The sequence below is a fragment of the Vanacampus margaritifer genome, chromosome 6, assembly GCF_051991255.1.
Source record: "Vanacampus margaritifer isolate UIUO_Vmar chromosome 6, RoL_Vmar_1.0, whole genome shotgun sequence".
Taxonomy (NCBI): domain Eukaryota; kingdom Metazoa; phylum Chordata; class Actinopteri; order Syngnathiformes; family Syngnathidae; genus Vanacampus; species Vanacampus margaritifer.
In genome coordinates, this window is record NC_135437.1 from 10,729,808 (window position 1) to 10,751,102 (window position 21,295).

Consider the following 21,295-nt stretch of genomic DNA (forward strand, 5'->3'; position numbering starts at 1 on the left):
GTGGCAAAATGGCTGTCGCTTGAGATGGATAAAAACGGGTGGATTTTGCTGCTTAAAAACTCTTATTGCAAAAACACAATATTAATAAGAAAGCCGTGTTTAGACTAGTGGGTGCTGCATATACAACATATTATTGTAAAGAGAATGTTTGAGTTGACTTCCTCTTTAAATAAACTTGTCTTCTTGTCACATGCAGTTATGTACCGAGAGGATACAAGACGGAATATTGGATGACATCCATTGTTGTCTTGTGTTCCTCGTGTTTGTTTTTTTTATTCATAGGTATCAATGTCGCGGATATAATATTACACCATTTATATAACTGATGCAGCTAACCCACTTACACGCCCTGTGGTCAAAACCAAAAAAACAGATCATGGCTGAGCATTCTGTTTGTGCCTATTTCTAGAAACAAACAAACATGACTTCATTTTTATTGTTTTAAACGGAAACATGAAGCCTACTTTACACACTGTTTCCCCTTTGCAAGCACTGGCCTGAGCCATCTGGAGTCTTGCAGCCAAACCACTTTGCACTGATAGCATCAACTAGCGTGACTATCAGAAAGCTCAGTGGTGCGTAGCGTTTGTAACAGTAAACCTTTTTGAAAATATTTGTTGGCGGAAGTGTTTTTTTGCAGTTTAAAATTGTGTTTAAAAAAAAAATTGTTGTTGCAATTATCAGAAGAATACGCATATATCTCTGATGTCCATTGGTTACGTTTTCTAGTGATAGTTTCAATATACATACTAAAGATTAAGGGTTTGGATTCAGCATGGACTGCATAGGAACAAAATTTGGCGCCTGGCGGGCCACTAGACCTAAAAGACACTAGGAAAAACCCCGGGATTGATGTCAATGTCCGATATCTTTACAACCTCCCCCTTTAACATCATGCCAAAATACTGTCAGAATTGGGCAGTCTCAGAAGAAGTGAGTGATCCCCATTCATTCCACAAACCCTCCAGCAAAGTGGGAATATTGGGTCTTTACAAATGCTGAAATTACCAAATAAATTATTAGTGATACCTAAGCAGCAATTCAAACACATCCTCCCATATTCTGTCCTATTTATCATTTCAGTTCCAATTTCTCTTACATCAAGTGTATTATCAGACATATCAGATGTTCAAGTTAACACGTATATATGTGAGATAAGGTTATTGGTTGGTGTATTATTTTCAGTTATCATAATGAGGTAGTTTTCCACATTTGAGGAGTTTCCTGTAGTGTCGTTGTATATTATATTGCAACATAAAGGGCTTGTACATGGAAAAAAAAACAGTAGACCGGTGTTTGATTTGAGCAATGATAGCAAACACGAATTCTGCTATCTTGGATAGAAAGATATTCTCTCTTGAAGCAAGACAAGTACTTACACAGATGGCTGAACAGCTTGCTTTGACTTTCCCCTCTGACACCTTTTCTGTGTGCGTTTGAACACAAGCTCCTTTGCCACGGATTCTTTTTTGATGGATCCAGCCACTGAATATCATACCGTATATCCTCCAGGTATGGTGTCCATTCTGTGTCCCAAGTGGTAGCTAATTCCCAGATCTCCAAGGGGGTGGGGGCGTCCTCCCTGGAGAAGCAATGATAGCTGAAGGACTGACTTTGTAATGGATATATGATGCATTATTGATGTCTGGTCTGGCTTCACCTATTCCTGATGGCGTTACTATAAGTCAATGCTTTGGTTTTTATGTTGGAATATTGAAAGGTGAAAAGAAGGTGGGAGTGTGGGAGAAAAGCAGGCTCAAATGGTGTATTGATTAGCTGGTAGGGCTGTCAAATTGATTATTCCAAAGAATAATTGCATTCATTAAAATGTACTGTAAAGTATTTCCCAGATTGTTGTTGATTAACCAATTACTGTTGTTTATTTAACATTGTCTAGTGATGAAAGAGCAACTAAACAACGCTTAGGAAATATCACATGAGATGTACTCAGTTACTGGTTCGGTCATTGTTGTCCAACGTGAAGCAGAAGTTAGAAAATGTCTCATTTTGATGAAAACACAAAACACAATCAGTCTGTTTTCATGAAGGACTACATAAATCATAAACTGTTGAGAGGCTGAAATCAGAGGATTTTGACAATTTTAAGTTAAACAAGGTCTCTAAACTCTACTTGAGTGTTACAATATTTGTCGATTAATTTGACAATGGATTAATTGTTGATTGATCGATGAATTTCGACACCTTTAGTGGGCGAGCAAGGGCCCCTTTGGCCCGCTCACAGGGACGGGTGTGACTGCAAATAGCATGTTGATGAGAGGAAGAACTGTTTGACTACTGGGCAGGGAACGAGGTCATTGTATTGGCTGTAGGATTCTTATTTGGTATTTATTTCCTTCTCCCGCTTACCACTTAGTTTATCTCCAGTACTAAAAAGTAGACCACATGACACAATCTAATGAGATGTGATGCAAGGGCAGTCAACACAGTCAAATTCAACACACCCTAGTAAAAAAAAAAATCCTAAATCAACACAAAAAACACTGATAGCTTTCTAAAAGCAGGTTTGTTGGTACAACAGAATTTCATTTTGCATGTCTCTCTTGGATATTCTGGAAGATGACGTAGCGACACAATTCCATGAACTGTGTGCAAAGCATTCACAACCACTTTATCAGAGGGGAGTCAAATAGTTTTGCGATGAGCCATTAACAGCTCAGTGCAGCCGTATCTGTTTTTTTCAGCAGGCCACCTTTGTCAGGGCTTGCTGAAAGAATGAGCCAATGGAGCTGCTGCAATGTTTTGATCCTAAATGCCATAAACAATATATTCTATTGGGGAAAGAATCTCTTGCTTAGTGTATACTGTGACCTTGCAGTACTACAGAGGCATCCATTAAGTTTTCATAGATACTAATGAATAATTTTACTAAACAGGACCACATATTACAACATTTCAAACAGAAATCTTTACATGCAGGCAATAAGCCTTTTAAAACCCGAATACAGTATTGGCATTATTCGGGTTTTGAAAGGCCATGTAAAAATGCGCAAATACCGGAATATGCTCTAATTTGGGTTTTTAAAAACCCGAATAAGACGCCTGGGTTACCCCTTTCATAACTGGAGTACTGGTTCATATAAACGCAATCGGAATACCTCGAATGAACAGGGCATTGATTTCAATTTTGCGCATGCTCACAACCTCTTCTTCGTCTCCTTTTCTTCTTCTTCGCTTATTTGTACTCGCAAGGAATCTTGGTCTTTGTAGTAACGACTTGTATGCGCAGCGCCGTTGTCCCACTCGCTTGAATAAATTGATTTCTCCGCGCCGTTTTCACGTTATATTATGTCTCTATGGCGAAAATGCCAGAGTTTGTGACACTATTCATGTAAGACAGACGCAACACCACTCATAATGCTTAAACAATGTTTATCTCCAGCTTGCAGTGTTCAACAATACACGTCCATGTAGGAACATTAGATGACACACACATAGTTTTGCTTTATCCAAGCGAGTAAGTCCATGCTCCTGGCATGTGCAGACAAGAACTACACTTTTGGAGCGAGTAGGAAACCGACTAATATATTTAGTGTGGTGAGTGACATGAATATAATGTATTTTATTGACCGTTTAAAGTTAGAAGTGGAAATGACGTCTATTTCTGCCAGACCGTGCTTCACCTCCTTTACATCGGGTTATTCCAAATGCCATGTATATGGTGGTAACTCTGTCAACGTAATGTAAACGTGTTATTCCGATTGTTCCAGAAACCCGATTTCTGACCATAACCCGACTATTGCCTGCATGTAAACGTAGTCAGTTTCAAATGACTCGAGCTAACAAGTTTGTTGTTCTGTCAAGTGCATGTCACAAGCGATGACATCTTTAAGCCAGAAGCTTAGCAGCACTGTATTTGTTTATATGCGAGTTGTGTGGCAACCACCTAAGGCATCTTAAACTTGTTGTTCCTTAAATCTAATCAGTGACTGCAGTGGCTATAAACAGTTGTGGACATTGACATTTTTGTCAAAATATGTCAAGTAACTTAACTGGCTCACAAAGTCAACCTAGTGCTCCTGCTGCTCTTTCATCTTAAAAGAGAATTTGACTCTGCAATGTTCAAAGACATACAGACAGAATTTTGAACAAGCAAATAAAGAAAGAACTATACAACTATTTACAAGCATGTTGGAAAGTGTGTTGCTTCAACACCCCTCTAGTATGAACAAATATCTGCTATGTTACTGTTTATTATTATTTTATTTTTTTAAGTGTATGGCAGGTTATATGACGTCATTACAGTTCATGTCCACAAAAACTAAACTAAACTACAACTAAATATGGCTTGCCATGCCTTGAGTGTCCTATCCGAGCCCGTGCTTGGCTCGTCTGTAATGATGCACCTTGCTTCACATCCGGACTGTGACGTCATTGCCTCTCGGGTTTCACTGCTTGTGTTCCTGCGCGTGTGAGATACTTAAATGTTTTTCTTTTTGTTTAAAAAAAAAAAAAAAGTTTTTTATTTTATTATTATTATTATTATTTTAATGTGATACATGTAAATTGGATTGACTAATTTCTGTATTCTTTTTATATGTTCAATAAATGGTTAAAAAAAAAAAAGTGTTCCTGCGTGTGCGCGCTCGTATGCTTGTGTGTGTGCCTGCAGTACTGGCGTGCGCTGCTCGTCAGTCAGCACGAGAAGAGGAGGACGTCTTGATAGCACAGCTGCGGGGCGAGCAAGCAACACTACGTCTACTTTTTGAACAAGAAACTAACTGCCTATCTTGTTTTTTCACCGGATTAAAGTGGTCCTCGTTTCTCGACTTTTTTATTTTTGTTTTTTAACCTTCCTGTTAACTGGACGTTACGGAGGCATACTGTAAGTAAAACAATTATCTAAAAACTCGCAACCGTTTTTGATAAGAATTGTTCTGTAAAGGGGACGGTTCACTCCATGTGGTGGCGGTTATAGTTTTCGGCAGAATGGTTCGTTATTTAAAAAATCAATACGCTTGTTACAGTCAGTATGAAGTTAACGTCAGCGCTTCCCATCATCTGGTGTTTTATTTATATCGCAGAACACATTCATGACAAGATAGTCAAAATACTGGTAGTATTGTGTGTGTGTGTGTGTGTGTGTGGGGGGGGGGGGGGGGGGGGGTAATCTAGTGTTGCTTTTAACGAGTCTTTCATTGGTTACTCAGAAAAACAAGCGCTGCGATTGGCTGGCGTCCAGACCAGTGTGTACTGTACTGCACAAAGTCAGCTGGGATAGGCGACCCCAATGAGGATAAAGATGGATGGATGGATGGATGGTTGGGTGGATGTAGTTTCAAGCTACTTCCCCCCCAAAAAAATGTCAGCTTCCCATTCTAATTATGTACTATTGTACATTCTGTTCGTGGTTCTTTTTTCCAAGTAGTCAGTGTAAGCCATAGTTTCCATACAGGACACTAGCATGTGATGGGGATTGTTATTTCTGGTTGTGACTGATCTTTTGGAGCTTTTGTCAGCCAATTACGGTTTGCTTTACACTATGATTAAACCACTTGCTCTCTACAAGCCACCCTACCCGCATCTATACAATATCACTATATACATAGTGTCATAAGCAAAACACATTTGCATTTGTGGATAGTGTTAGCTTTTATGCATGAATTCCTTCGAAAATCAATTGAACCGTTTTTTCACCATGACAGTGTTTGCATGGTAGATGCTATCAGCTTGTTTTGTTCTAGCTGACTCTCATTAAACTTGTGTCCAAGCAGTAAAATGTGCCTACACGTTACATTTTATTGTCTGTGGATCAGATGTGTTGTGTTTGTCTGTCAAAGCAGATGTTTGTCTCCCTGCTGTCCTCAATATTACTGGCTCTGCAATGTATGCATTGACAACGGATTCAAATGCATTAAAAAAAAAACGAATTACTAGTCAAAGAAGGAACTAAAAGTTCCCAAACAAAAAGTCATCTGAGTTCATTGTGCTTGTCAAATGTTGGGAACCATGATGGTGGTCTGTGTGGAGCTTGGGGGCGGGGCACTTTGTCATTGAAGACTGGGCTATAACATCAGCCAATGTCTCATCTGAGGAAAGTGAGCTGTTTAGATGGAGAAATCAAATGAATTAAATTTGCGGCTGCGGCCTCATTAACCAGCGGATTAGCAGCCATGCAGATGTACAGGCGGGTTGCACTGCTAATTGCTTGGCCAGCTCTCTGGGCCGAACACATCAATCGCAGCGGGGGAAGCGTCCGATTTGATTTTAGGCTTTGAGTCATGAGAGGATAAACAGCGACAGCTCAATTTCATCCAATCATTACTTTGTCAAGTTGAAGTCCTCCTATGACCTTATTTGCTCCAGTCAATTTCAGTTTGATTCAAGTATGTTATATTATTTTCTTGGCTCTAATGTTACAGTAATTCACTCCGCTATAGTCTATAATGAGACTGTGGTACCACAGCCTCAATCTTCATCTATTTCTTTAAGGAGTTGACCTTGATTAGATAGTTCTGAATACTATTTTGGGTGGCTCACTACACATTTTACTTTGTCTTTCAGTGGCCCTATGCTCCATTCCGCGACAGTATAAAATAGCGTGTTACATAAATGACTTAATATTTTCCTGTGCTACTGTTTTCTGTGTACACGCATCCAATATTTTCTTTCAGAAGGCAACTTGTCACCATGGCAGTCAGATCGCCTGTTCAGCTGTGTCACCTTGACATAATTTTAACACAGTCACGACTAGTACTGCGTGGGGGTTAGCTAATTGAATTATTTGAACAAAAAAAATCTGATTTGTAGCCTGGCCGAGCAGCTGTTTTCTATGGTTAAATGGAAAGGTTGAAAGGTGAAAGTCAAAGCTTAAATGCCTCGTTGTAGCACACAGTGGGGCTTTCCCACGTTTTACGATGCACAGAACTATATTACAGTGTAAGTGGCTTTGCAGTTTCGTAGCACTTACCGCATTTTAGGTGGCCTCTCTCGGGGGCTGCAAAGCTGTTTTGTCTTTTTGGCCTTTTCTTCTGTTGCCCCCCACATGCCCTAATCCAAACTGCCTATTCTGCTTATTCAGCCCAGCTTTTGTAAGGAAGGCTATTCATACTGCTTGTCAATGTCCATGTGGTATTGAGGAGTTCCTTTGCAGTTCAACTCTTTTCAGTCGTAGCTGAGGCCAGTCACCTGACGGTATGGCGCTATCTCATGTCCCTTCAAGTTTAATAGGGTCAGATTTATGGGCTTCAACAAGTAAATGTGGTACCACGAATTACGATGAACTGGCTGAAACCTTCTGAGACCTTGTATGTCTACGTCCAAAACTTTTCAGTAGACCCAATAAAAGGCATGTTTGTTCACCCATTAACATTTCATCATCAAAGACAGCAAGTCATTTTCAGTACTTCAGATTGGTCAATATTTTGTAAAAATAACACCCACACAATTGTGGACTGACCAATAGTATTGATTTTTTTTTTTTAAGTATGAAAATTGCCAAATTGTGACTTGCCCCGATGCCAGTAATATGGTGGAGCCTCTAAAATGAACCCTCATGAAGTTATTTCTGGCAGTCTTACAATCGTACACACTGTTTCCTTACATAATATCACGAGATGTCAAAATATCGTGAACGACCTCACAACATCTCAGGAGGCCTCTGACGTTAAACATCCAAATGATTTACAACACTTTGAAGTCAATCCCAAAAGAAGAGAGGAAACATATGAGAAAGTAAGATTATACACTGAACGCTACCTAACCGTAACCCCGTTCACAAAATCAGTGGTTAAACAGCATTTTAAAACATATTGTGCTCAACAATACAGGTCCTATAACACCTAAAATGATAATGTGACACTTTTATTTAGGTTATAACCACACTAGCAGTCTGATTAGGTGATAGATGCCCCCCCAACCGACATATAAATGGAGAGCAGAGTGTGTCTTGTTCTGATAGGAAACAAGGTTATGGTGTGAGGAGCCTGGATTGTCTATCGTGTGGACTTATTTAATAGGGTCATAAAATCTGACCAGCACAGCGCTGCCAGAGGAAGGATGCAATTCCACTGGGCAATACATCCCACTGTGAGAAGTGGTGATTAAAGCAACCATTTTATGCAGTGGCTGTCATTTAGATTATATCACAAGGAAAGCAGGCTGTACGGCCTTACCTGCTTATATGCAGAAGTTGTCTTAAAACGGCATTCACCTTAATATACTGTACAATGTGAAATGGGATCAGATGATCTGTTCAAAAATGTCCAAGTAGTTGGTGAGCTTGTTTTTCCATTTCAGCTCAAGTGTCAGGAATTCCCCGTTTGATTTTCAAATAAAATAATTCATACAGTGAAGCTGCCAGTAGGACCTCCATTGTTAAAATAACATGATTTGCTGTTAGGACACTTCCAATGTGGTGAGCCTTTAGTTGTTAGTACTTGACCTAGTTGAAGAAGAAGGAGTAAAGGTTCAGAGACCCACCCAGAACAATAAAAGCTAAGCCTGTGAGGTGCTGACCTCAAGACCTTAAGATCCCCATTACTGCAGTTCACTGCTCATTATAATGGACAAGACGGTCCGGAACCCAGGAGGCTGCCCCGCCTTGCCCTCCCCACTGTGAGGCGGTCAGCTCATCATGCTTGGCCAAGTTCTCCACCTCTTTACAGCTAATGCCAAGTGGTGTCCTTTGGTCAGATCCACCTCTTAAACCAACTTATTCCTCTTGAAAACAATAAATAACGAAAAGTGAAGACCATGTCGAGTTTTTGCTCTTTGTGAAGCGCAAAAAAATGTTTCCATATGTTGCCTTATGTGGGCGTCTGCGTGAAATAACTCCTAACCTAATGCTGACTGCCGAGACCACAGACCACATCCCTCATAACACGTGCGACCAGTTTAAATGACGTTGTTGCTAAGTTTAGTAACTAGATGTGTTTTATGGAGAGAAAAAAATATACCGGAGAGTAATCTACGTTAAGGAATGAATTTCACCATCCTCTCTTTTATTTTTGTGTAATTATAACTTCTGTCATGAATGGTCTAATTTTGCATTGTGTCCGGAGGCCCTTTGTGTTATGTGGTATCAACTCACATGTTTGCATATTTGTTGGACTGGTCAAAGTTTAAACCTGCCGAAGCTATGATTAGATTTATTATTATTATTACAGTATTATTTTTATTAGTATTATTATTACTATTAACTGCCATAAAAGTGCAAAAAAAAAGTGAAAATTCTAAAACCTGTACTCACTTTACTTTAATGATGATTAGCATGTGTGGTGACCATACAAAGGAAAATTAGTACTTTTTTAGCCTCAGAGATAATTTGCTTAAACTTAAAATTTCACAAATCACTAACTTCTATTATTTTTATGCTTGACTTGGCCATATTACCAGCAAAGTTGTGTGTACAATTTTTCAGTGGCATAACTTTTATTTCCATTTCAATGGTCATTATGTTATAGTTTCCTCCCTATTTAACCAGGTCTCATTGAGATAAAAAAAAACAACAACTATTTTTCAAGAGAGACATGGCCAAGACAGGCAGCAGCAAAATAACACAAAGTTACAGACATACAGTACAGAGTGGGACAAATAAAAAAAAAAAATGTACAAAGTACAACATTTTGGATTAAATGATCAATAAAATTGTTCAAACAGTGGAAGTTGTTTCCAAGTCTTTCAATTTAGATTTAAAAACATTTAAGGACACCAGTTCTTTGCGATGTCATCCACGACTTTAGTCGTGTATCCCTCCCCAGATTTTGCTCTCAAGTCTGAATTCTTTGACGTTAGGGGCTTTCAAATTCCAACCATTCCACTGTATAAGTGTGCATATTGCAAAAACATTTGGATTTCATGTTTATGATTGAGTTGGCTGAGCCTCCCTCTTCTTAAGGTAGGCAGCAGAAGTAATCTCACTGCAGATCTTTCACTGTAATCCTGATCCATTGGGGCTGGCGGGGAGTGACTGCTGATGAGTCAGAAAGCAGAATGAAACACAAAACTTATTCATTCAAATATTACATCCTGCCTCTTTGGCCCACACACATCAAGTTACTTTATAAGCTCCCTGTTTGCCACTGAGGTTTAGCACCCGTCCTTCCATATGTCACGTTAGGAATGTTGCCGACCTCCTCAAATAGCTTCCTTCCATGTGAGTATTGACTCTATGATGCTACACAATCTGTTTTAAAAACACTCACACCACATCTGCAAGCCTCGATGGAACTTTATTGGTATAAGTGACATGCCGGTTGCAAGGGGGGAACGTTAGTTGGAAGTTCAAAGCTAGGAGAAAACGAGACATTACAATCATTTATAAGATGCTCATGCCTACATATTTCTCTTTTCATTTACACCTTGAGGTAGAGGGCAAGAGGGTAAGATACAGTTTTGTTTACTCCTATAGAGGAAGGGTGATCAAACATGACAAATAGACTTAAAATGTTCCAGTGTTCTCGAAAGTGCACATTCTGGCAATCAGAAACCCACAGACTTGGCAAACTCATTTAAGTCAAGGTCATTGCAGTTTTTGGCCAATACCACATCGCTATATCAAGTTCAAGTATTTGTCGTAACTATAGAGACGGCGAATGTGGTCACGCAGTTCAAGCCTGGAACGGAGGAAGAAAAAGCTCTTTGTAGACTTCCCACTGCTGCGTTTTGTAATGCTTTTCTAATAAAATTAATTCAATCTTGTTTTTCATGGTGTAAATAGTGGACAATTAGCACATGTACGCACTGTAATGTCATTTGTGGCTTTTAGGTCTAAACTACAAAGTCTTGTAAACCCTTAATGAAGTTTAAAGTAGCTGCAAATGCCCAAGAAATACATTTTATGAAGTGAATATACATTTTGACAGAAATTAACTGGACTCATCCCATATTCTGTTTGTTTGCTAAATGCATTCTTTCCTGGTGTTTAATTGTGCTGTATTAGGAGCAAACAATTTTAACCTCTATTTATATGAATATATTATTTCAAGAACCAACCAACCTATAAGGCATGGAGCATGTGTGATGGGGTACTACTAGTGAAGAATGGTTTCATCTGTCTGTCTCCAGACCGCACATAGAGCTCTGCAGCCAACAGTGCCTCCTGTAATTATGGACCCGAACTGTGGAGACTATTACTCTCCACGCTAAACTGAAACCAAACCCCCTATTTCACTCCTGGTATTTGCTCATTTCAGTGCACGAGAAGCGTGTGTTTAAAGACTGTGTTATTTTTGGGCTGCAGTTTGACTCCCTTCTGTTGATGGTGCAGCCTGAGTGTGTTGAAATGTAAAAGCACATGGGGGAGGCCACAGCCCCTAAGAATGTTGTTGACAAGGCTTCTTTCACTTATGTGATGTACAATCTTCTTTAATTTCTCTTGCACTCACTCACTTTAGTTTGCTTTATATTAACAACCTTCTTTTATTACAAACCATTACCAAATTGCAATAGTATTATACAATACAGTATGTGTGCGGTATGATGAGCTGAGTCAATTATGCATTCCTGTCACAGTTCCAAATCCTGACTGCTAATCGCATGATTTATGAGTGACAGTGAAGCATGGTGACGCTAGTTGTTCCTTCCTGACCATCCGCATTACACACAACTCTGACCACTTTACTGGAAAGCTGCGTGCAACTAGTGAGAATGTGTGGCTGGCATCCTGGAATTCTAGTCTTGTTGTGATAGAAATAACTTGGCTGGTGTTGGTATGCTATAGAATGGATGTGGGAAAGAATACAGTACAGCCAAACACTTTTTGTTTATGCAGTAGATCTATTTATCTATATATGCTTTGTAATACAAGCTGTCAGAGCTGAACTGTACATTATTATTATTTGCATTGGCATCATATTACATAGGTGCAGTAAAAATAGGCCTGACTGACAGATTTTTTAATTTTTTTAGGCCAATTCATTTGTCAGAATGAAATTCCAACAACCAACTAATCGGTCGATTAATTTGAAATAAATGTATGAATAAATAATAATAATTGATAAAATTATGTTTTTGCTTTATGTCCCTCAACGTTTAAAAAAATATAGAAAAAAAGAAAGAAAAAAATCAGCATAAAATTTTTGGGGTGGGGAGAGTGTTTGTTTGTCATATGTTTGTTTGTCATGTCTTATGTTGTAATGTGTTAATGTGGTAAAAACAAAACAAACAAAAAAACATTTTTTAGAGAGCTAATATTGACCAATTAAATTAGCCCCCCATTTAATAAGTATCAAATATTTCATAAATTTCTACTTTCAATGTTTAAAATGTTTTTCATTTAGTGTTAATCTTCACAACAAACATACGACTTGTATGGAGAAATACACTGATTAACCTGTGCATAGACCTGCCAAAACGTTTGCTTTCCTTCTGCTATTTGTATGTATAAATATGCAATTTATCACCACAGTAAGGTACTGGAAGAGCTTGTAACTGGATTTTCCAAGCTCATAAAAAATGTGTCTATGGTGCTGTCAGATATGGATGATATTTTCTCACCTTTTCTCCCCCATTTCCTCTCTGTTTCATAGCCATAATGAGCGAAAGGTGACTTGCAAGCATCCCGTCTCAGGCTCGCCCTCTCAAGACAACTGCATCTTTGTAATCAACGAACAGTAAGTCTTTTGTTTTTTCTTTCCTCAGAATGTCACTGGGTTGCATTTCCAGCACCGCAACATGCTGTTGAAACCTCCGATGCCTTTCCACCCCTGCCCCTAATTGCAGCTCTGCCCTCATCAGTCAAAGACTGATCTTCCCAGCGCTAAGTGCGCTTGCCAATTATTTGTAAGATAAGGGATGAAACTAAAACAGCCTTTGTATCGCATATACATCACTCACTCGGAATGTGATGTTTCACATTCAGTTCCTCTTGACCCCTGGCATATTCGTGACATTTCCTAAAGTCATAGCAAGTGTTGCTTTTCAGTGTTACCAGCTCAGTTCAGCAAAGAAGATGGCATGTGCCACTCCAGACAGGATGGAGTTCTGTACCAAATTGTCATCAACCTCACTCGTTCTTACATCCCTTTCACCCTTAGCTGTTAACGGTATGATGTTAACTAAAACATTCGGGGCTTCTCCCAAAGTCCACCCCATTCATGCCTCCTGCGCCCACTTTTGAACCATAATGGCAAATTGAATGTAGCAACAAATAACTGCTTTTCCACTGCACACTAACGGGTCGGTTCAGCTCCACTTAGTTGTACTCGAATTAAACACCAACATTTTAAGAGCAGGAATACATTGTATGTGCAACTAACATCATAGAACTTGAGAACGTGAGTCTATAGTACTGTATTTCATTAATATATGTAATGTTACCAATTTCCAGAGAGTCGTTTAGTTTAACAGAAATGGATTGAATGCTTGTCGCACTGCACTCTCTCGACACATTCCTCCCCTTGCTGCGTTACTCTCACTTCTCTGCTGTTTTTCACATAAATAGGCACAACATGCTGGTGCAAGATGACATCTAATTTGGAAACAAGCACAAAAAGAAGTACAAACCTTGCATTTGGAGAAAAAAAAGACAATGGAAAAACATCCAGCATTTGGCTGTCTTTCAGGGAAAGTGTAAAAAGGCAAAATAGCCCCTGAACAAGCAGAAAAGAGTGATTTTATCTGCCACAAGGATAAAGAGGCCATGTGGAAAATTGCTGTAACTGTACTGAAAACTGGCATTGTAATGCCAGCCATCAAATAACATGAAAAAAAAACACTGTACTGTGAGCTCTAGATCAACATCCAAGAAACAGTTGGACGTATGAGAAATTATACAAAACAGTGAAAATCAAATCTGACTTTCAGAGGCCATCAGAAACTATTCTGGCCGAGTAAAAGAGGCCCACTACCACAAGTGACATCACATCACGGATGCTTTATCATCTGTTTCTCCTCAAGTGTACAGGGCAGGCTGTTCTCTTCATTCACTTCCTCGTCACTGCAGTTGCTAATATGACTTCAGTTTCAGCTTTTGGTGTGACACCACTTTCTGTTCCCGATGTTCCGTCTGAGCGTTAAGCTACAGACATCTTTCACTTCTTACTTGAGCTTCCTCCAACGTGCCTAACCCACTGCAAAGAAAAGCATTCTCAGCATTCTGTCTTCACTGTACATGTTTCAACCTATTTTTAGTCATCGCCATGTCCATGTGCTTGCTGACAGCAAATGCTTGGTGCGACACGTATACCAAAACATGACCTTCATCAAATGCACATGTATTTAGTCTGGACAGAGTCGTGAATATAGTTTAGAGTATCAACTCTTTATATATGTCTATTTATTTTATTTTATTTTTAAAGACAGATGACATTTAGGTCGGATCAAGTTTCAATACTGTCACCTATAGGCAATATTCAATTACAATGGAACCTCAAAGGTCAAATAAATCTGAATTCATATCAGCAAGTGCTCCAATTGAAACGACTACATAGGTCATAGCATGAAAATAAGACCGTACGACCCCTCAGAGCGTATTCCACGACAGCTTCCCCCACGGTGACAGGTTTTGAGTTCTGGTTATGAACGCCATTGAGTTCAAAATTGTGGTCAAAAGATGTCCTCCACATAGTAAGATGGGTGCAGTAACACATTTCCCTAGCAGAGGGACACTCCCTGGATGGTTGAGGTTTGCATTTGGGTTTCGGTCAGTTTGTCATTTTCGATTATTTACATGGCTAATATGGGGGTCACTTAGATCAAAAACGTAACAATTGGTCGTAATTTGGGGCATGTAAAAACAACCTCTGTGGTCGTTTTCAATTAGAGGACAGTCTCATTCATACAATTTGGAATTCACTTTTTTTTGTTTTTGTTTGCTTTTAAATATGCTTCTAAAGTCGCACAAGACTCCAGAGTTTGAACTACTGCCTTGATGATGTCATTTAGCTCAGGTTAGCGAAAATCAAAGGATTTACTCATCATTGGGATTTTGAAGCTTTCCTGACAAATATGATGGAAAAAAATGGACCAGCATCAATTCACATTCAACAGTGGTTAAATTGGAAACGTTTAAAAGTAAGACTCTTTAATAGCATGTACATTACATCTTTGTCATTTTTACCTATTACTAATGGCAGAGATTTGCTAACTCCTACTCTTGTTCAACAGTTAATATGTTAGCGTCAGTTTGAACGCATTATTCCAGTGTTCAAGAGTGTTCGATGTTCCACTGTACCTTGTTCATGAGAAAAATCACAGTACTGCACATTTGCCGCAAGTTCCAACACTTGGCATAACGTACAGAGACTCAACACCGTTTTCTTTGCTCTGTTTTGTAGTGTGTATTGTGGAAAAATATATCATCCAGCGTGTAGCAGGTAAAAACACTGTTGGCTACAAGCATACTTTGAGCATTTGTGTCTATGTAAAGCACTTGAGCGTGTCAGCGTGATGATAAGCCTTGTTGATGCACACTAACACACTGTGGGTGATTTGAATGCTGTCTTGCCTGATAACCTGCTATGCATTTACATTCCAAAGTCCAGTCTGTTGTGTTCATCCAAATCTTAGCAAAAGGCTAGCATAATGCAGGGAGCTGATACCAAAATCTCTGAGTCAAAGGTATGACCTTTTATAAAAAAGTGAGCCGCTGGATTAATCTCTCGTATCACCACCATACAGGCCACAATGTTGACTGTGTGGTGATTTACACGGGAACAGCAAATCTACTCCTCCTCTCACTCTGCAAAGGTTGCTTGATAACATGCCAGTTGGATTACACATTGTGGTTCTGTGCTGAAGAAACATGTTGCTATAAGCATCAGCTTACCTTGTTGCTTACTTGGAAAGAACAGAGACACAATTCATGCGATAAGGCTTGTTGAGCTCTCTAAATATCTGTAAATTGTGCTGCACTGCTTATTTCCACAGTGTATTCTGATCTCAGATCTTTTGTTCACCAAAAAAAAAAAAAAAAAGGTCTGGTCCATTACCAAACAAAGGTGTTAGTTCTTTCTTTAGAAACGCTGTGTGGTCATTTCAAAATGCACTCTCAGCCAATCTCAGTTCAGTTACCCCCAACCACCAGCCACACATCACTGTACGCAGCGCGCCAAGCCTCATTGGCACCGTTATCTTTCCTGACCCTATTAGACGCGTGTGCGTGTGTATGCACACATGCAGTGATCTAAAGGAACAAGCCTCGTGTGCATAATTGATAGTTTGCCTGGTTAATGACAGGCCACACAGCAACCTAGTAGTACAGTATAAACCACACAGTTTCAATAGAGCAACATGCTTTTCATCATACTTTGATATGGCGTCCTCTCCTTGCACTTGGTAGCCTTTCGGCAAAATTAAAAGTCCTATACTTCTGACTGTCTAATTTGTTTTTGCCAAATGATAAGACAAAGATTAATTGTTTCAAAATTTAGGACAATAAGATTGCTTGATGAAGTTTGATTTTGAAAGCGATGTTGTTTTGATTTTAACTTTACTTAACCTAGTAAGGGTTGGAAGTTTTTTTGGGGGAACAGGAACCGGAGAGATCAATGCAGGAATGCAAAGGAAAGCCTGAAAAAGTGTACTTGGCAAGCTCGTTCCATCCTTTGATGGGGTAAGTTTTCATATTCACGAATTCCAACATAACACTAAAGTGACCTGTGTAGGACTGAGGAATCTTTTTTTTTTTCCGTTCTTTCCTGATGGGCCGTGTGTGTGTGACTTTGAAGTATATTTGGGAAAAAAGCCTGTGTATACAACACAGCCTGACGGCAATATGCTTCAGCTCTGAGATGGAGGAAATGCTTGGGAATGATGTTGTGGTACACAAACATGGCTGTTTGGTAGTTATGCTATTTGGCTCCGACTATTACTGTCTTCAGAAGTCAAAATCATAACCACTATGGATTTGAATCAGAGTGAGAGTATATCTAACCTAAACCCTCAAAATAGTACTTTTAAAGTTGACAGGCAGTCAGAATAGCATGTTGTACATGTGGCTCTTGACTTCAGCAAGGGACTAAACAGTTAGTACACAAATCATGTATATTGACATTTTATATCATGCGCTGATTGCTTCCAAAATGATTATGACACCCAAATACAGTGATGCTAATGTATAGTCTTTTGCTTTAGCCTGGTACCTCAAGGTCCAAGAAAAGCTTCTCTGTGATGCTTGTAGAACAGTTGTCTGCCAATCCTATAACATACTTAACCAATGTACAGTAAATGGAGGTTAATTACTGTCTAGTATCTCGTATAGTAAAATTTAACATTTCGATGGCCATGAAATGACAGTGGCAGACACGAGGAAGATCGCTTCAAGCTAACTCTCTTCTGTAAAGTCTGTTCTATCAGTGTCTAAAATGTCCATTCCATGGTCGCTTTAAATGTGCTTTTAGCTTTGGAAGTCCCACTGTACTTTAATGCATTGAGTTGTGCTCAGTTCACTGTAATAAAAACGTTTATAGCTCCCGTGAGGGATGTTAACAAATTGTTCCTTCTTCTACAAGCAAGTGTACAACGCCAATACTTTTCAATTTCACCACATGGTGATTGATTATAATGGCCAAAGCAATTATCCACAAACTACCACACACATAGAATCTTAGAAGCCGATGGGAAATGAGCATCGAAGAGAGCAATATCATTATATAGGCATAACACATGAAAGATATTAAATAGTAAAATTCTAAACATCTTTAAGATATGTTTATATCATTAAAACAAGTCTTTTCCCTTTCATTCTTTTTTAAATACAGAAAATACAATTCATAGTGGGCTTGAGTCAATCTTAGATTCTGACAGTATGATAACCGTGCACAAAAAAATTGCAGTGTCACAGTACTAAAATTACAGCTCTAAAATGACACAATAGATTTTATTTTCAAACTTTTTTTTTATTTTTATACAGAACAAATGTGTACAGTACCATGTTAAGTGTAAATAAATAAATAGATGCTAACATTCTTCTTCTTTTTGAATTATTCTCAGTAAGTCACAATGTCCTATCATCCCATTTTATTTAGAAAATACCCATGGGCTACTCATGTTGCTATTGGGGCTAACAAGCACCCACTGGCACCATTTGTTTTTCATTAAACAGCAGAGCAAAAGGACATCAGTGTTTGCAGTGTTCTTTCGTCTTGCTCCTTCTCTCCTCTGTACGTAACTGCTCACCCCTCACAACAAAAAATTTAATTCGAAGTGATTAACTTGAAAGAGGTGGCTGTTTACTCAACTCTCTAAGCAGCCAATCATATTGTGCCCTGCTTAGAGACCGCTCCAAAAAGAAGAGCTCACAGCCAGTATTAGCCGTTATTGTAAATTTGACTTTTTTTCAAAACCGGTCAACGGCCCATGCCTACCTTCATGACAGAGTGCCTCTTCCTTTGACAGCCCTTATACTGTGTTTTCATGGTCAGTTGACACATCATTGATTGAGGTTCACTTACGATTGAACTTTTCACTGAAAGTGCAGTCAATCTTCCAAGCTCATTAACCGGAAGAGGCAAATCTCTTTGGCCACTCATCACTTTTCACAGGAAACTATTTTAGGGTTGGAAATTGTGTCCACTGTGATTCAAATGAACATTAGTCAGCTGCCTGTCCATCACAGGACTTCAACTCTGAATGCAACGCAATTAATTATTCGGTCCCCTGACACAACAATCTTTTAATTATGAAAGAATCTTCATAAGTGGTCAGTAAAGGTTATTTAATAATGTATTGTATAATTTTGAATGAAAAAATGTTGCTGCATATTGTGACTAACAAAGCCAAACAGCCTAACTTCTGCTCAAAATACAGGTAAGCAAATATCACCTGATTGCTTTGAATCGGTAATTGTCTGTGTTAAACATGTCGCTGTGTTGCATGAGGTTAAGCATTGTGTGAGTGGTGCCTGCATTTTTTTTTTGACCTTGACAATGACAGCATGGAATCAGAACTTTTATTTATTTTTATTATTATTATTATTATTTGCTGTGGCAATAGTTTTGAGCTCATGTGTAACAAAATGACAAAAGGAATGAATGGAAAAGTACTCATAGGCTCCTGCTCATGCATGATACCATGTAATGTATGAGGATTTTTGGGTCACCAGCATCAAATGAACAAGTTTGTTGAGTGAAATTGGTTTGCAGCGTGCTCAGTCAGTGACCCAAAACACTGTCATTGCTGCAGTGCTTCTGCTGCGCTGTAGCTTCTACTGCGCTGTGGTGTCATGTTTCCACTAGATTACAACGTTGTTCCCCTCCTAAAGAATGTAGGACATCCCCATGGGCTAGACACAACTTGATTTACATGGTGCTCAACCCGATGACAGGTTTTGTAAATATGTGACGAGATTCATATAACAGGCATTCTTGTGTGATTTACCCCAACTGTGGCTGTATTTCAGTATGTCAGCATTTTCAAACAACTAGAAATGTTTTGTGAAGTGACTGTGGGTGTGATTGGCTTGATTCTGTTCCAACTTGAGATCTCATGACAAAAGTTTGAACTAGAGTGAAACGATAGGTCGTTAGACAATAGAAGCTGCCTGCCTGCCTCTATTCTATTCTCTGCATTTTATTGGGGTTGAAAGTTGGACTTCATGTGCCCTTGCTTGGCTTTGTGTGCGTGTTTAGATCTGCCGCCAAAGTGCCAGTGAATGAAAAGAAGGAACAGCCAAGAAGCACCATGAGCGAGACCTCCAACAACACGGGCAGCTCGGACTGTGCTGCAAACCAAACCAGTGCAGCAGCAAGGGTGAGTAACATACATGGAGTAATCGTGGCAGTTTTGAACATACAAGTAGAAATAGATTATATTTCACAGTCTTTTGATATTGTCTTTTTGGAAACAAAATAGTATACTGACAGCCATTGATTGATGTTCTCCAATTATGTTGTATCTTTAGGCATCGAGACCTCCTAAAAAACTTCATAATTTTGGAAAGAGATCCAATTCTATCAGGAGGAATCCCAGCGCTCCAGTTATAAAGAGGAACTGGCTCTATAAGCAGGTAAACAAAGCATTTTTGATTATGCTAGTTATTTTCTGTGCACTGATTCCAGTGGTGTTCATCTAGAATTAATGTTTTCATGATACATCCGCAAAATATATACCATAATTGCCTTGGGGCTTTATTTTTATTGCCCAGTAGATAAGTGTTAGAAAGTTGAAGTCATAAAAAAATCAGTACAGTATTCCCTTTCAGATTTATAGTCACTATAGACAGACTACACACCCCAGTTCAAATGCCAAGTTTTTGTGAGATAAAAAAATACAAAGACTTTAAATGGCTGTGCCGACTCCCATTTATTCATGAGTTTGAATCTGATTGGATAATTGGATAATTCTACATACAAACAAAAGGGTGCAACAACATTGGCAGTTTATTTAGTATATATATATATATATATATATATATATATATATATATTAAGGGTGTGAATTGCATAGTACCTGGCGATTCGATTCATAGGTCACGATTTGATTCAATACCGATTAATTCCGATACGAATCTATAAATTGATTATTGCGATTTTATTTATTTTTTACTTTTTTACTTACTTAAATTTAGAAAAAAATTAATCAGTAAACTTTTACATGTACACTGTCAGATTTGTATGATTTTTTTTTTTATTTATCTAAAAATTCAGGCTTATAACTGAGCCACTGCATTTAACAAACAGGTTTCATGTTTGAACAGCACTGAAATAAAACATTAAGGCTTAATGTTTCATTAATATGACATTCTTCCATGCTTGATGTGTGAATCCTAACCCTAAGTAACATGTTTTGTTGAATATTCCCATAAAAAAATGTATGTTTAAAAATCGATTCGGCCGCATATCGAATCAATTCGAGAATTGCGCGATGTAATATCGCGCTATATTGCCGAATTGATTTTTTCTAACACTCCTAATTTATATATACTGTATATGGGTTGGGCAGATTATGGATCTCATGAACAGTTTAGAAGTATTTTATTCTGGTTTCATATTTTGATGTCACAAAAATTTGGAATTATTAAACAGGGTTGTGTCGACTTTTTATAGCCACTGTGCATTAATAGGCGTAAGATGTGTATTTGATGCCATACAGGATCTGATTTCTTTGTCCGCTTCTGCTACTTAAACTGAATAGCAGTCCTTCATCAAGGCTCCTGCTTGCTGCAGGAGGGTGAAAAGGGGATGCTTGAGGCGCTCTTTTACCAGGCAGGACTCTCGGGCGTCCTAAGTGGCAGACTCATTTAGTTTTGATTGCAGCCTCCCGGCACTGTCCTTTCAATTCATGAAGGCTTCCTTTGGCTCAGCTGCCAGCTGCTGTTTCTTTTGGAGCTCAATCAGGGGGATGGAGCTCAACCACAAACTCACAATTCTGCTACCCTAAATAAAAGCTGGATTTT

At 38.8% G+C, this 21,295-nt stretch overlaps 1 protein-coding gene across 4 annotated transcripts in view; it reads left to right on the plus strand.

Moving 5' to 3' along the window:
- Positions 1-21,295, plus strand: part of plekha5 (pleckstrin homology domain containing, family A member 5) — a 72,519-nt gene that overhangs the window by 29,463 nt on the left and 21,761 nt on the right. For 3 of the 4 annotated variants that reach the window (XM_077567570.1, XM_077567569.1, XM_077567572.1), the window contains exons 4-7: positions 12,489-12,572; positions 15,237-15,275; positions 19,530-19,650; positions 19,802-19,906. In XM_077567570.1, the coding sequence (XP_077423696.1) occupies positions 12,489-12,572; positions 15,237-15,275; positions 19,530-19,650; positions 19,802-19,906 (349 nt within the window). The remainder of the gene's footprint in view (positions 1-12,488; positions 12,573-15,236; positions 15,276-19,529; positions 19,651-19,801; positions 19,907-21,295) is intronic. The other variant, XM_077567573.1, reaches the window with a different exon arrangement.